The sequence below is a fragment of the Candoia aspera genome, chromosome 3 (genome assembly GCF_035149785.1).
Source record: "Candoia aspera isolate rCanAsp1 chromosome 3, rCanAsp1.hap2, whole genome shotgun sequence".
Taxonomy (NCBI): domain Eukaryota; kingdom Metazoa; phylum Chordata; class Lepidosauria; order Squamata; family Boidae; genus Candoia; species Candoia aspera.
Window position 1 is genome coordinate 167534762 of NC_086155.1, and position 15952 is coordinate 167550713.

The window sequence follows — 15952 nt, forward strand, 5'->3', positions numbered from 1 at the left end:
GCCTTCTTGGTTTTCTCTTTCTTTGGGATGCATTTCGTTGCCGCCTCCTGAACAATGTTGTGAATATCTGTCCATAGTTCTTCCGGGACCCTATCTCCTAAGTCCAGTCCCTTAAATCTATTCTTCACCTCCACTGCATATTCCTTAGGAATATTAGTGAGCTCATATCTAGCTGATCTGTGGGTCTTCCCTAATCTCTTTAGTCTGATCCTAAATCGTGCAAGAAGAAGTTCGTGATCTGAACTACAGTCAGCTCCATGTCTTGTTTTTACCGACTGTATAGATGTCGGCCACCTTTGGCTGCAAAGGATGTAGTCAATCTGATTTCGGTGTTGTCCATCTGGGGAAGTCCATGTATAAAGCCGTCTCTTAGGTTGTTGGAAGAGAGTGTTTGTTATGCAGAGTGAGTTGTCTTGGCAAAATTCTATCAGCCTGTGTCCTGCTTCGTTTTGTTCTCCCAGGCCATGCTTACCTGTAATTCCAGGTGTCATTTGACTGCCCACCTTAGCATTCCAGTCTCCCGTGATGAAAATAACATCTCTTTTAGGCTTGTTGTCCAGTAGGTGCTGCAGACCCTCATAGAACTGCTCTACGTCAGCTTCTTCAGCATCTGTGGTTGGGGCGTATATTTGGATCACTGTGATGTTAGATGGCTTGCCCTGAATTCGAATTGAGAACATTCTATCGTTTTTTGGATGGTATCCAAGCACGGCTTTAGCCACTTTACTAGTAATTATGAAGGCTACTCCATTTCTTCTGTGGTCCTCTTGTCCACAGTAGTAGATCTGGTGGTCATTTGATGTGAAGCGGCCCATTCCAGTCCATTTCAGTTCACTGACGCCCAAAATGTCTATCTTTAATCTTGACATCTCACCAATAACCACATCCAATTTGCCCTGGCTCATAGATCTTACATTCCAGGTTCCAATGGTGTGTTGATCCTTAGAACATCGGATTCACCGTTCACCACCAGCACCATTGGCCGCTAGCCATCCTTTCGGCTTTGAGATAGCTGCGTCATCACATCTGGGGCTAGTTGAACTCATCCTCTGTTCCTCCCCAGTAGCATTTTGACCATCTTCCGACCTGGGAGTCTCATCTTCCCATAGTATACTGACATATCTCTGGTTGTACTGATCCATTGAGTTTTCACGGCAAGAATACTGGGGTGGGTTGCCATTACCTTCCCCAGGGATCGCATTTAGTCTGACCTCTCATGACCTTCCGGTCTTGGGTGGCCCTTCACAGTTTAGCTCATGGCATCATTGAGGTGCTCAAGCTCCAGCACCATGGCAAGGTAATGATCCTTTGCTGAAGACAAAGAGAGTTTAGTCTGATTTATATTAGCTTTAAAAAAGTGTTAAGAGGAGCAGTAAAGTTTAGTTTTCAATGGATGCTTTTCAGTTATCTATGTGGCAAATCTCTCTTAAAGTTCTAATATTGCATTGAGTATTGAACAATAGCTTACTCAAAGCAACAGTGAGAACTGATTACTTAACCTGGCAATTTTAGGTCACTTTGCATCATATTTAAACATAATTTTTGAATGGCCTAGTTTAAACATTTAGTACACAGTGTGATGGAACAACTCCTGTTGGGCTCGGATAATTATTCACCTCACTGCTGTACTCACTACTAATTCCATTAGTACAAAGCTACTTCTTAGAGATATCAAAATTCATTGTGCAACTGTCATATCTAATACTTTGCTTTCCATACTCATATATAAGCAACAAGATGTCTGTAGACACCAATTGGCAGACTGGCTTTCCTACTCCACATACCTTTAAAAAAAATGTTTGTACTATCACTGCTAGTATTGAAAAGGGAAGACTGCCAAACTGCAAAGTATTACTCTTTAGCATCTTTATTTCAGGATTGCTTCCTGGTTTTTCTTAAATCCCATAGGTGGTATTAGGAAAAAAAACAGTGCTTTATTTGGAAGTGTGTCCTTTTTCCAAGGAGGCAGTTATGCTAGATTAGTAAATAGCTTCCTTTGGAAATAAAGGACATAGCAGGAAGCAACCACATACAATTTCTTTCTTATATATGGATATTTTTGGCCAGGCATGGCAGCCGTGACCTCAAAATTCTAAATGGGCTACTAACCCAGAGCATTTGGCTACTTCTATTTTAGCTCATAACATTGGACCTGATGCTGTTTGTACTAGTTCTACTGGCATTTTGCAGGTGCTATTATGTTGGCTACAACACAAATGATCCTAGATAGTAGCTGTCATGACCTCGTTGCAAGGCACAAAGAGCCTCACAACGTGGATCATGATCATTAAGGAAAAGGGGGAAGAAGATAATCCAATCAGGGATTAAAACAAGCACCCAAAGACACCCACACCCATGATCCCATCAACACCTGAAAAGAGGGACGTCAGAAGGGTGAAGATAAGGAGCACATGGTGCCCCGGAGAACTCAACCGTTGCAGGAAGACAAAGAGGACACCGGGGAAAACGCCCACGCAGCCATCAAGGATCCCATCAAGAGGGATCGGGGCATTGAGGGGTGGGGGAGCCCGGGGCAATACAGGAGGGTATAAAAGGGGCACCCCCACACTACCTAACCCGTTCCCGTTTTTCGATCTGTCAGCTATCCTTCCAATAAACCAGAAATCCTTAATACCCATTAAGTGAGTCTGTGTCTTATTGCGAAGAGAGGCTGGCCCTGACATAAAAACGGGAACCGCAAAAAATTTTTTTCCACCTGGTACCTATCCAACACGTTTGTGAGGGACCCAGCCAGGCATGGAGAACCAGGAACCGAGGACGCGCAACCCTTCGGCGCCCGGCGACGAAGCCCCGCTCTCGCAGGGCGGGATGCAGCTGAGGTCCGGGCGATGCAACGCCCCGGTAAGTATGGGACCCAGCTGGGGGGAAGCAGCAGGGGAGGGACCCACCCCGGCGCCCCAGAGCCCGCGAGGCACCGGGGGCGAGACGAGGGGACCCTCTCCAAGCCTACAGGCAACCCCGGAGGAAGCGCGAGACGAACCGCCACCCTGGGCGCTCGAAGGCGAGGGCGCGCCTGGCACCGCGGCGGGATCGAGGGACGATCCGTCCTCTACCACGGCCAACGGCGAGGGCGAGCGGAGCGGCGAAAACCTCGGCGGGAAGCCGGGGACGGCGGAGAGGCTCGACGCGTTGGAGGAAGGGATGCAGGCGGTGCGGCAGATGCTCCAACAGCTGACGGCGGCACAGGGACTCTGCGACGGAGGCGGCGCAGAGGCACCCCCGGTCGAAAGGAGGCAGGGCGAGCGGGGCGGCGGTGACGGCGGAACCCGACCCAAGGAGCCCAACCGACGACCTGAGGCGCACCGGGAGGCGAGACGGGGCGGAGACCCAGCGGACGGCGGCGACCACGGCGGGACCCGACCCCAGGAGGCCACCCAACGAGCGGAGGCGCGCCCGGACGTGAGACGGCGGGACAACCTCGGCGGCGGCGGCGTCCGGCCCCAGGAGGCCACCCCACGACGGGAGATGCGCCAGGCTGAGAGGCGGAGGGACGACCCGGCGGGCGGCGACGGCGACGGCGGAGCCTGGATCCAGGAGCCCGACCGAGGGAGAACACCCCGCCCTCCCCCCCGAGCGATGGGACGACGACCTTGCGAGGAGCCCCAGAGAGAGGCACCAATGCCGCAAGAGAACCGGAGACACCCCGACCCGCAGCAGCTCCTGCAGAGCCCGAGGCACGACGCAGAGGGGGCCAGGAGCCAGACCAGGACACCCGCCAAAGACTTTGGCATAAAGTTCGATGGGGACCCCTCGAAACTCTCCTTCTTTTTGACTAACGCGAGGTACTACCTCGAAGAATGGGGTCCCTGCTTCAGAACTGAGCGGGGCAAAATCAATGCCCTGGCCATAAAATTAAAAGGACGGGCCGCCGATTGGTACGTCCAATTGTGCCAATCAGGCGCCCGGGCGCTGCAGGACAGCACTGAATTCCTGCAGGCACTAGAAAGGCACTTCAGGGACCCCCTGGAGCAAGAAAAGGCAAAAAGGGCGCTAGAGACACTTAAACAAAGCCCGCGCTCCGTGGCTGAGTATGCCATGGAGTTCCAAGCCCTAGCCGGAAAAGTGGACACTTGGTCTCAATCGACACTGATTGAGAAGTTCAAACATGGACTCAACTTAAATGTCCTCCGGTGGGCACTTGGCCGCGACAACCCCAGCTCCCTCACGGGGTGGATCCAGCTGGCAGCGGAAGCGGAGAACGCCCACGACACGTTCCTCCACGCAAGGAGGGAAACGCAACAGATGGAGACGGTGAGACCCCCACGCACCAACGCAAGGCAGGTGAGGGCGAGACCCCAACCTTGGAAGGAGGAACGGGACAGACGCTTCGCAAAAGGGCAATGCTTCACGTGCGGCAGGGAAGATCACAAAGCAGCCGCATGCCCCAAAACGACGCCCAGAGAGAGCCCAAGGAGGGCACAAACAGCACCAACCCCAGCGCCAAGAAAGCGACCAGCAGCAAAGGGGGAGTACCGACGCAGACACGGCCCCTACAGTTCAGAGGAGGAGGAAAGCAACCCCGATGAGGCGGCGGGAAACGACAACCACCTGGCCTAAGGGGCGCCGAAGGACAGGTGGAGGACACCGACAGGCGCTTCGACAAAGGGGTGAGTGAGGAATGCCCCACCCTCTACGTCCGTGTCACCCTCACCCATAGAAATAAAACCGAAAAGGTCTGGGCACTCATTGATTCGGGTTGCTCCAAAAGCCTCATGCACCCTGACCTGGCAGCCGCACTCGACCTCCGCTGCTATCCACTTCAGCACCACCTGGTGTTCTCGCAGCTCGATGGATCTGCAGCGGGAGGGGGCCCGGTCACCCAATACACCGGAGAAACCGCGCTACGGCTCGGCAGCCACGAGGAAAAATTGGCTTTCATCGTGGCACCGGTGGGGCAACCCCGACTCATACTGGGGATCCCATGGCTCGTGCAGCAAAACCCAGTCATCAACTGGAGAACCAGAGAGATTAAGTTTGCTGACGGGCGTTACCAAGCACCTTCAGGGAACAGGGTTCCCCGAGCAGCCATGGGGGGGGCGACGACGACTGTGGAACACAGAGAGACAGCACTGCCAGAGGGACTGCCGACCAAATACGGGGATTTCGCCGACGTTTTCGGTGAGAAAGAGGCGGACAAACTCCCCCCCCACAGAAAGACGGACTGCACCATTGAACTGGTCCCGGGGGTACCCCTACCCAAACCAAAAATATATGCTATGACCCAGCGAGAGCTAGCTGCATTAAGGGACTTCATAGACAAAAACCTGGCGAGAGGTTTTATCGAGCCAGCAAACTCTCCAGTGGGAGCGCCAGTCCTCTTTCGCGAGAAAAAGGACGGGGCATTGCGGCTCTGTACAGACTACCGCGGATTAAACGCAGCAAGCATTTCAAATAAATACCCCTTACCCTTAATAAAGGACATTTTGTCCCACTTGGTAAAGGGTAAGGTATTCTCCAAACTGGACATAAGGGAAGCCTATTACCGCATACGGATACGGGAGGGGGATGAGTGGAAGACTGCTTTCAATTGCCCATTGGGGGCGTTTCAATATAAAGTACTCCCATTCGGATTGGCAGGAGCACCGGGGGTATTCATGCAGTTAATTAATGAGGTCCTGCGTGACCACCTTTTTAAGGGGGTTTTGGTTTACCTGGATGATGTATTGATCTACACAGAAACAGAACGTGAGCACGAACGCTTGGTAAAAGACGTGCTCAAGAAACTTCGCAAGGCAGAGCTGTTTGTAAAGCTCTCCAAGTGCGAGTTTCACAAAAAACAAATTGACTACCTAGGGTATAGGATTTCTGCTAAAGGGATAGAAATGGACCCCAGCAAGGTCCAAGCCATCCTGGCGTGGGAACGCCCACGCACGAGGAGACAGCTGCAAAGCCTCCTGGGATTCACTAATTTCTACAGGGGGTTCACGCCCAGGCTGGCAGAGACTATATTGCCCCTAACTAACCTGCTAAAGACTAAGGGCTTGGGGGACACGCGCAAATCGAGGAACCCGGGGGCGCTACTGAATTGGACAGCTGACTGTCAAACGGCTTTCGAGAGACTGAAAACCCTCTTCACAGCTGAGCCAGTGTTACAACACCCCGACCCCACCAAGCCTTTTGTGGTGCAGGCAGATGCCTCCGACTTTTCCATCGGAGCCATCCTGCTCCAAAAGGACTCCGACAACCACCTAAAGCCCTGCGCCTACCTTTCCCGCAAATTCTCCGAAACGGAGCGGAGATGGCACGTATGGGAAAAGGAGGCGTTTGCAGTGAAGACAGCCTTGGAAACGTGGCGACACCTGCTGGAGGGGGCCTCCTGCCCCTTCGAGGTCTGGACGGACCACAAGAACCTGGAGGCACTCAGCACACCAAAACGACTCAGCCCGAAGCAGGTGCGATGGGCTCAGTTTTTCAGCCGGTTCAATTTCACGCTGAAATTCATACCGGGCAAGAAAAACTTCTTGGCAGACGCCCTATCCCGACGGCCACAGGACGACACGCAAGCCTCCGACATCGTAGGAACAGTATGGACCGAGAAACAGCTCGGCTGCCCAGCTGTCACGCGGAGCCAGACAAGGAATCAGCGCACGCCAGCACGAACGGCGGGGAGCGATCGGAGCCGACGCTCAATTTCACCGAACTGGCAACAAAGACTCACACAAGCACTACAGCAAGATACATGGTTGCAGAATAACCAACAACATGTATCTTTCAAAGACAACATCGCCTGGAAAGAGAAAGCCTTGTACGTGCCCGAATCACTGCGGGGGGAAATCTTACACAGAGCGCACGATGACAAATCTGCAGGGCATTTTGGGTTTGTAAAAACCCTCCACCTAACGAGGAGGCAATTTTGGTGGCCAAACCTCAGAAAGGACGTAAAAGACTACGTAGGCAACTGCCCCATATGTGCCACCACCAAACGTAAAGGAGGGAAACCCCACGGGCTGCTACAGGCGGTAGCCAGCCCCTCCCGGCCATGGGAAGAAATTTCCATGGATTTCATTGTGGACCTCCCACCCAGCCAAAGAAAAACTGTGATATGGGTGGTAAAAGACTATTTCTCGAAACAAGCACACTTCATCCCGTGCGCAACCATCCCCTCCGCACAACAGCTGGCACGTTTATTCCTAACACACATATACAGGATCCACGGCGCCCCCTACAGGTTGGTGACCGACAGAGGAACACAATTCACGTCAAAATTTTGGCGGGAATTTTTAAAACTAATCGGAACCAAGCAAGCACTGTCCACTGCGTGGCATCCAAACACAGACGGATCAACAGAGATCCTAAACTCAACACTTGAACAGTTCCTGAGGGCATTCATAAATTATCAACAGGACAACTGGGTAGACCTACTACCTTTTGCAGAGGTGGCCTATAATAACGCGGTACACCAGAGCACTGGCCACACCCCTTTTAAGGTGGTCTATGGAAGGGACTTTGTACCGATACCAGAATTGCCGCAACCTGAAACCCTGCCCTGCTCACCAGACGATTGGGCGGCACAGCTGGCAACAACCTGGCCCATCATTCAAACGGCCCTAGCAGACGCACAAACAACGTACAAAAAATATGCGGACAACCACAGGGCGGAGGCACCGAACTACAAAGTGGGAGATAGGGTCTACCTCTCCACTAAGTTCATAAAGACCTCGCAACCCTCGAAGAAATTGGCACCGAAATTCATCGGACCTTTTAAAATCATACAGGTAATCAACCCAGTTACGTTCAAATTGGAACTGCCTTACAATTTGAGACGGGTCCACCCAGTGTTTCACTGTGCACTACTGAAACCAACGAGCACATCCAAATGGCATACGGAAGAACCTCCACCCCCACCCATAATGATAGACAACCAACAACATTTTGAAGTAAAAGAAATACTGGACTCAAGAAAGCAAAGAGGAACACTCCAATACCTCGTGAGATGGAAACATTTCTCACACCCAGAGTGGGTCCAGGCACGACACGTCATGGCTAGACAACTAACAAGACAGTTCCATGAGGCATACCCAGAGAAACCAGCACCATAGAACATCTTTGGGGGGGCAGCATGTCATGACCTCGTTGCAAGGCACAAAGAGCCTCACAACGTGGATCATGATCATTAAGGAAAAGGGGGAAGAAGATAATCCAATCAGGGATTAAAACAAGCACCCAAAGACACCCACACCCATGATCCCATCAACACCTGAAAAGAGGGACGTCAGAAGGGTGAAGATAAGGAGCACATGGTGCCCCGGAGAACTCAACCGTTGCAGGAAGACAAAGAGGACACCGGGGAAAACGCCCACGCAGCCATCAAGGATCCCATCAAGAGGGATCGGGGCATTGAGGGGTGGGGGAGCCCGGGGCAATACAGGAGGGTATAAAAGGGGCACCCCCACACTACCTAACCCGTTCCCGTTTTTCGATCTGTCAGCTATCCTTCCAATAAACCAGAAATCCTTAATACCCATTAAGTGAGTCTGTGTCTTATTGCGAAGAGAGGCTGGCCCTGACAGTAGCGTTTGAGGCTTGGATAACTCCATTTATATAATGGGATGGTTGCAAGGATAAATTGGGAGAAGCCTGAATGTACCACTTTGAGAATCATGGAAGAAAAGTGGGGTATATGCCCTGTTTGGGCTTATGTTTCTTACTTTGTCTGGGCTTTCATCATGATTGAAGGTGTTTTTTTTTTAACTCATTGTTATGACGTTAGCAATAGTTACTGAATTTAAGATGTCACTCAAACATCTGAAACTCTATATAAAAGTAAATTAAAATTTATAGCTTCCTTTTCGAACAACCCTGAATTAATAAACTAAATTACATATTCCTGCACTGATGCCTAGTATATAGGAATTTTCCCAGTCTTAATTTTCCCAATAATTTCATTTATCAAAGAACAGATAAATTAAGCACATTACTCAACACCTCAGGGCTTTCTAGACAATTTGCCTTTGACACTGTAAGGCTGGCAATTATAATCCATTTATTTGCAGGTGTTTAAGATTACCCATTTGTATGTTTTGCTTGCAAACATTTCTGCATCTTTAATGTTTATTGCTTGGCTCAGCAAACTGCCATTGTTCTAAATCTTTTTACTAGCCTTCCCATAAAATATCCATCTTGCTTGGTTTATAACACCAAGCAACAATGCTTACTGGTAATCCAAATATCTCACTGACCTTCAGTTCCTTAATGTTTCTAGTCACGTATGTGGGTGGGGGGGGGTGCATATTTGGTTCTCAGTTACGTGGATATAAATAAAAGAGTAACTCCTGGTGTAAAACCAGTGTAAATGTTCTTTAAAACCCCTGCCTTGTCTGTTCTTCACTCTTGATTTTTCCAGATTTCAGATTAAAATAATGGCTACCTTTGGGCAATTATATCACAACTTTATAAAATGAGACACAAACAAACCTTTTGTTCAAATGATTACTCCAAAGGAGGGAGCAAATAAATTAGGAAATCATGCCTTAACTATTATTCCCTTTTTCATCCAAATCTGAAAACTGGGTTTAGCAGTTCTAGACAAGCCAAGATATAAACCATCATTTAGATTTGGCTTCATGCCCTGTTATTTTTAATCAGATTTTTTTGGTTCGAAGGAGACTATTCTTGGTTTGTTGACTCTTGCTGTGAAACAGAAACTAAGGGAGACAATATTTGCAGGCCAAAAGTCATTAATTTCTTACCCTATTAGATGGCGATATTATCACTCAAACTTTGCCAATGTGTCTGAAAACATTTCCTCTTTGACGTGAAAAGAGAGAAATCAGAAAAATAATAAAAACTTCCAGGTTAGAGGTTTTTTATTACTTAGGAGAGCAACTAGGATTGTGTTTACACTAATTTTGAAATCAGTGGAAATTTAATATGTCTATAATTACACCTTTAAAAAACTTTTTCTGAAAAGAAAGGTGTATATTTTAAACAGTCATGACTGTCAAAGGTGTTCAAAGTCAAAGTATATTAAATTTTGCACATTATTCTGCCTTTTTTTCAGGTACTGTAGTTGGCGTTAATGAGAAAACTGCCTTCTCTTGGCCTACATGTAACAGATGTGGCAATGGAAAAGTAGAACAACATCCACAAGACAAGTAAGAACATGTTGGATCAACTAGCATATTGATGATCCAGTAGGTATTCGCATACAAAGCCTCACAGTGATTTTTGTTGTTCATCACCAAAAGGTATAAGGAAACGGAACAGTCATGGAATAAAAAGTCTTCAATGCTATCTTGGGCAATTTGTAGTCTGTGCCTCTATCTACTTTTGGTCCAGGTTGTATAGCAACAATGTCTTTAATTTCATCCAGAGGGGGAAAATTATTATCAACAAAAATTGTTAGATGAGATATTTCATATATCAAATCACCTCTGATTTCTTTCTTTCTTCTAGTTTCCTTTGCCTTTATAGCAGCATAATAAATCAGCACAGGAAGGGGAGAACTGTGATTCCATTATCTTCATTTTGATCAAGCTACAAAAACTCTGGAGATCATGTAAATTAACCAAGATTTATCTTCAAGACTTACAGTCCTAGATAGACCTATCATCTGAGAATTTATCCAAACTCCTTAAATCTCTCTGTGGGGTAGTGGTCATCACCTTGTCTTATCTTAGTGTTTTGAGAGGGAGGAAAACTTGTCTATTGTCTTTATGCCATGCATAATATTATAATACTCAACCATGCCCTTCTCATTTGCCTTTTTTCTAAGCTAAAGAGTCCAAAAATGTTCTAGCCTTTTCTCGTAAGAAAAGTGGTTGAACCCTCTGTTTGTTTGGGTTGCCCTCTTCCATACCTTTTCCAGTTGTATCTTTTTTTCAAATGTGGCAACCAGAACTCTACGCAGTATTCGAGATGCATCATAGATTTATATATGGGTGTTATTATGTGGGCAGCTATATTTCCAGTCTCTTTCCTTACGATCCCTAGCATGGAATTTGGCTTTTTCCCAGCTGCCATATACTGAGCCAACATCTTCATTAAACTATGTACATGACCCAATATCTTTTTCCTGGTTGGTTATAGGCAGCTCAGATCGCATTAGTATATATATAAAGAGGAGAGGATGTGTGTGTCTCAGTGTGTATCAGTTGATGCTGATGGCAACTGATGCTGCAAAGGACTATATTTGTAATCTTAATACTTGTTTTTAGTTATAATTACCCTATGACCAATATATATTTCCTATATACCTTTTTGTATTCCCAATTTTTTAAATATAATATATTTGTAATATGTATGATGTGCTGCCATACAATAAATAAATAAATAAGTATCAGTTTACACTCATTTAAATTGAACTGTGGTTGCTATTTGTTTGAGCATTTCCCCAGTTTAAAGAAATCCTCCTTGAGCTCTTCACAGTCATTTTGAACAATTTGATATCATCCACAAACTTGACCAGATCACTGCTTACTTATCCCTAAGTCAATATCATTTATCAACAAGTTGAAAAAAATTAATCATCAATTCTTGAGGGACACCACTTCTTACTTCCTCCATTGAGCAATTTTGCTCATTTGTTCCTGCTCTTTGTTTTCTGTTTTGTTCAAACATTTAGCAATCCATAAAAAAATGATCCTCTACCCCATTACATTTCCTCAAGAGCCTTTGATGAGGATCCTTATATTCTTTAGTTTTTCAAACAGACTTTGACAATGTCAACGGGTCACCTCTATCCTCAAGCCTGTTGACACTGAAAAACCTCTAGAAGATTGGTGAGGAAAGATTTACTTTTGCAGAATACATGCTGATTTTCCTTCAGCAAAGCTTGTTTCTCAGTGTTCTTAATGTGGGATGAGGGGAGTTGTACTTATTACTCACCAGTTTGATCAGCTGACTCCCCTATAATATCCAGATCTTCTCAGGTCTCTTTTTAAAAACTAATGTTGCATGCACTGTTGTTTATTCTTCTGGGGCCTAGCCCAATTTGAAGGACAAATTACATATTTTTCTTCACAAATGTGAAGAAATGTCACACTTGAATTGTTTTAATGATTCTTGGGTGGATGCCATCAGGATCCAGTTGTTACAGTATAGTGTCTCAAGATATCCTAGAATGCCTTCTTTTAATTTTAATTTGATTTTACCTTTTCATTCTATAAAACAACAATGAAACAAGAATGCAAGATAACAGCCAAAAATAGTGTGTCTTAAAATACAGTCATAGCTTCCATGTATTGTCATAACTAGAGTTATTATTATTAAAATAACATATGCAATCTTTCCAGGTCCAATAAAAATACAATTCATCTGTGAATTTAATATTCAAATTTTGTCAGTGACTTTTTCAAGAACAGCAATTAACCATACCATAGTGCACCTATTATCCAATGATAAATTACTTACGAATTTCCACTTTTGAGTAATTTTTGATTTAACAGCTAAGAGTAAAAATACAGTGAGTTCCTTTTTGTTTAATTTAGAGTTACCTTCAACAAAAGTATGTAATACACATAATCGCAATTCTGGAATGTAATCTACATTTTGTTTAGTTATTATTCTGACTTCTTCAAATATTTTCTTCCCAGAATATCTTCATTTGTCACCTTAATTTGTTTATGCTATTCTGATCTCTCCCTGGAAAAGTAAAAGTATCTGGTATTTATTCTGCATCCAGATATTGCTAACATCTACACCATTCTGAACTTGATGCTGCCTAGTACCTGTAGGCATTTCCTCAGAGATGAATTTAAAAGCTCCTGTGCCACCTTTTTGATGTTATGTGACACTCCTCTAATACAGGTTTGGCTTATCCCAAAAAGTTGCCTGGTGCCCAGCAAATCTAAATCCCTTGGACTAGCTCCTCCAGCTCCTCCACACACTGAGACCATTGTGCTCTGTCTTTGTAGTTGGTTCTCTATGTGGAAGAAGTAGTATTATCAATACCACTACTTTTGTCATCTACCTAGCAGTCTAAATTAGGGTTCTCGGTCTATCTTACTAAGTTTTTTAATGTCATTCATGCTAACGTGGACTGTAGCTATTGTTCACCCCAATACTGTCCACATGTGCATGGCAAACCCAACCCATCTCACTCACAACCAAAAGTCCTTTTCCCCTTATTATTGTAGATAATAATTGGGTTCATTACCCTACAGAAGCATATATTATGCCATCCTTCCCACTTGTTCTCCCTGACAGCAAGGGAGCTGTCATCCTGGGAGTAGGACAAAGCTGTCATATCCCAGGAAGTTTCATCTACATACTTCTATGGCTGTCTAATATCTGCAGTGCAGCCACCTTGGTTTCAGGAAAACAGACTTGCTCCCTGAGAGCCAGGAATGCAGGAATGAATCATGACTTGGGCTTAACTGGCTTGTACTTACACATTTGACTCTCTACGGAGTAAACTGGAAAACACCTCCTCGGTTGGCTTTCTACCTTGATATTACTTCTTGTTAATAACTTGGATTTTTTTTTCTTTAAGAACTGTTTTATCCTGTGCTACACTTCTACAGAGTCTGTAGTCCTGGTTTCCTCATGCTGTCACTAAACTCACTTTGATGCTTAGCCTCTGGAGGTGGGAGGTCAGTATGTGCTTCATCCTCCTGTTAATTTCCTCATAAAATTCTCCCATTCCTATTAGCTTGCTCTGGTTCTGAGCTCCAGCTATCTCTCCTCTTTTTAAAGACTGCTGGCTGGGACTTACTATTGGCTAAGGAGTGCTACAAAACCAATAGGTAATCTCTTGATCAGTGACTCAGCTGTAATCCCCTCCCCTCAGTCCATGTGCTCAGAAAGCAAGTAAGCACACACCCAGCCAGCCAGGAAAAAAAAATCCAATCTCACCCAGTTAACAAAAGTCTTCCTTAAACACCATTGATCAGCTCCCCAAATTCACTAGTTCCCTTACAAAACTGTTTCTGTTTGCTGTCCTGGTGATGAGCTCCCAACTGCAGGGGTTATAAAATCATAAAGGCAAAGAAAGTAAACAGAAAGTATATTATCTCCCCTCCAGCATTTATTTCTCTTAGTCATCCAGTAAAGTTGATTAAGATTATAGTAATCATAGTTACAGTAGTAGCAGCATTTTTATTTCCTGTGCACTTATATTTAAGTACAGTACAAGTGTGTGTGTGTGCCAATATCATGTGCTGCAACAGATGAGAATAGTTCTTCTAGCTTCATTAAGTCTTGCAAAAATAAGTGCTTTAGGGGAAACAAAAAATACGGCTACTTCATGAAACCATAACTTGTCATCACAGAATGCCTTTTTTACAATTAAACTGATTCAGAGAACAGGTGTGTGTGTGTGTGTGTGTGTGTGTGAATGGTTCTTGACAGTCACAGAATAGAGTCTCAGGATATGCCAAGGAGTGTTACTGGGAACAAGATTTCTCATCATAACTTTCCTGGTCGCAGTCTATTGTACTTGACACCACAGTGAAAGAGATGGAAGTGGATTCTAAGAGACCAGATGCCCTCGGGTCCTTTTGCCTTTGAACTGTTTCCATTTCTATTGGTCATTACTAGAATTACAATGTAATTATGATTATGTGCCATCAAGTTAGCACTGACTGTTAGTAATCCCATAGATTTTTTCCAAGAAGATCTGCCCTCAAGATGGTCCTTCAGGTATTCCAACAAGGCACCCACTGCCACTGTAATTGAGTCTCACCACTGTGCATCATTAGAGGTCAAGGCTTTGGTGAAGAGAGAGAAAGAAAAGGAGAAATCTTAAAAGCAAATAGCATCCCATCATCTGTTGTTGTTGGAGTTGCTTTTTTGTTTTTCAAACCAGGATCTTAGCTTTTTCTTGAAACTCTTCAGGTATAGGCAGGCATGATCCATTTGTTTATTTTCTTGGTTATCCATGGTATTATCAGGACTCTTCTCCACCAACATTGAAAAGCATGAATATACTTTTTATCCTGCTTTTGGACAGCACAACTTTCATTTACATAGATTATCACAAGAAAAGCCATGTATATATACTGTATAATGGCATCAGAATATCTTTTCCAAGGGCTTCCTCGCTAGTCTACCAAGGGCAAGTGTGCAGCATGTTCGTTGACTGATGATTCCTTTATTGTTGATAGTTGATCCTAAAAGGCAGAAACTATCCACCACTTTCCTATTATCATTGTCAATTCTAAAACTAGTTGCTGTACCTGTTGTCATTAGTTTGGTCTACTTGATATTTATCTTAGTCCTATATTTTCACTGTGCTCCTTGATTTTCATTGTTAGAGTTTGCAGATATTTTGCATTTTCAGCTATCAGCATAGTGTCATTACCATAGCACAGGATATTCCTAATGCTCGTCTTCCAATCCAGTTTATATATTTAGCATACAGGTTGAATAAATAAGGGGAGAGTATACAATCTTGTCTCACTCCTTTCCCAACAGGAATCAGTCTGTTTCACCATGGTCTGTTCAGACCATAGCTTCCTGATCTGTGTAAAGGTTTCTCATGAGGACAGTGAGATATTCTGGGCTTCCCATTTTCCTAAGCACATTCCATAGTTGACATCTTTGACACAATTGAAACATTTCTGTAATAGGTGAAGCATGTATTAACTTCTTTTTGTTCTTTGGCTTTCTCAATTATACAGCATGCATGAGCACTAATGTCTCTTGTTCCTCAGTCTTTTCTAAAGTCATCTTGAACATACGGCATCTCCCTTTCCACGTGCAGCTCTAATCTGCATTGGATGACCCTAAGTGTTATTTTGCTAGAGTGTGAAATTACAGATATTGTATGATAGTTTGCATACTCCTTTCATTGGCATTGGTATGTAGACCAACCTCTTCCAATCTTTTGGTCACTGTGTCATTCTCTAGATTTGATGGCATAAATTGGTTAGAATCGTTACAGATTCTTTTCCTGTTGCTTGCCAACTTTATCTAGATAATCTATCAATTCCTGTAGACTTCTGATTTGATAATGATTGGAGTGATGATATAACTTCATCTTCTAGTACTA

General features: G+C 44.9%; 1 protein-coding gene across 2 annotated transcripts in view; it reads left to right on the forward strand.

The window, feature by feature from the left end:
- LOC134494217 (DNA repair-scaffolding protein-like) overlaps positions 1–15952 on the forward strand; it is a 158026-nt gene that overhangs the window by 138713 nt on the left and 3361 nt on the right. For both annotated transcript variants that reach the window (XM_063299263.1, XM_063299264.1), the window contains one exon: positions 10022–10115. In XM_063299263.1, the coding sequence (XP_063155333.1) occupies positions 10022–10115 (94 nt within the window). The remainder of the gene's footprint in view (positions 1–10021; positions 10116–15952) is intronic.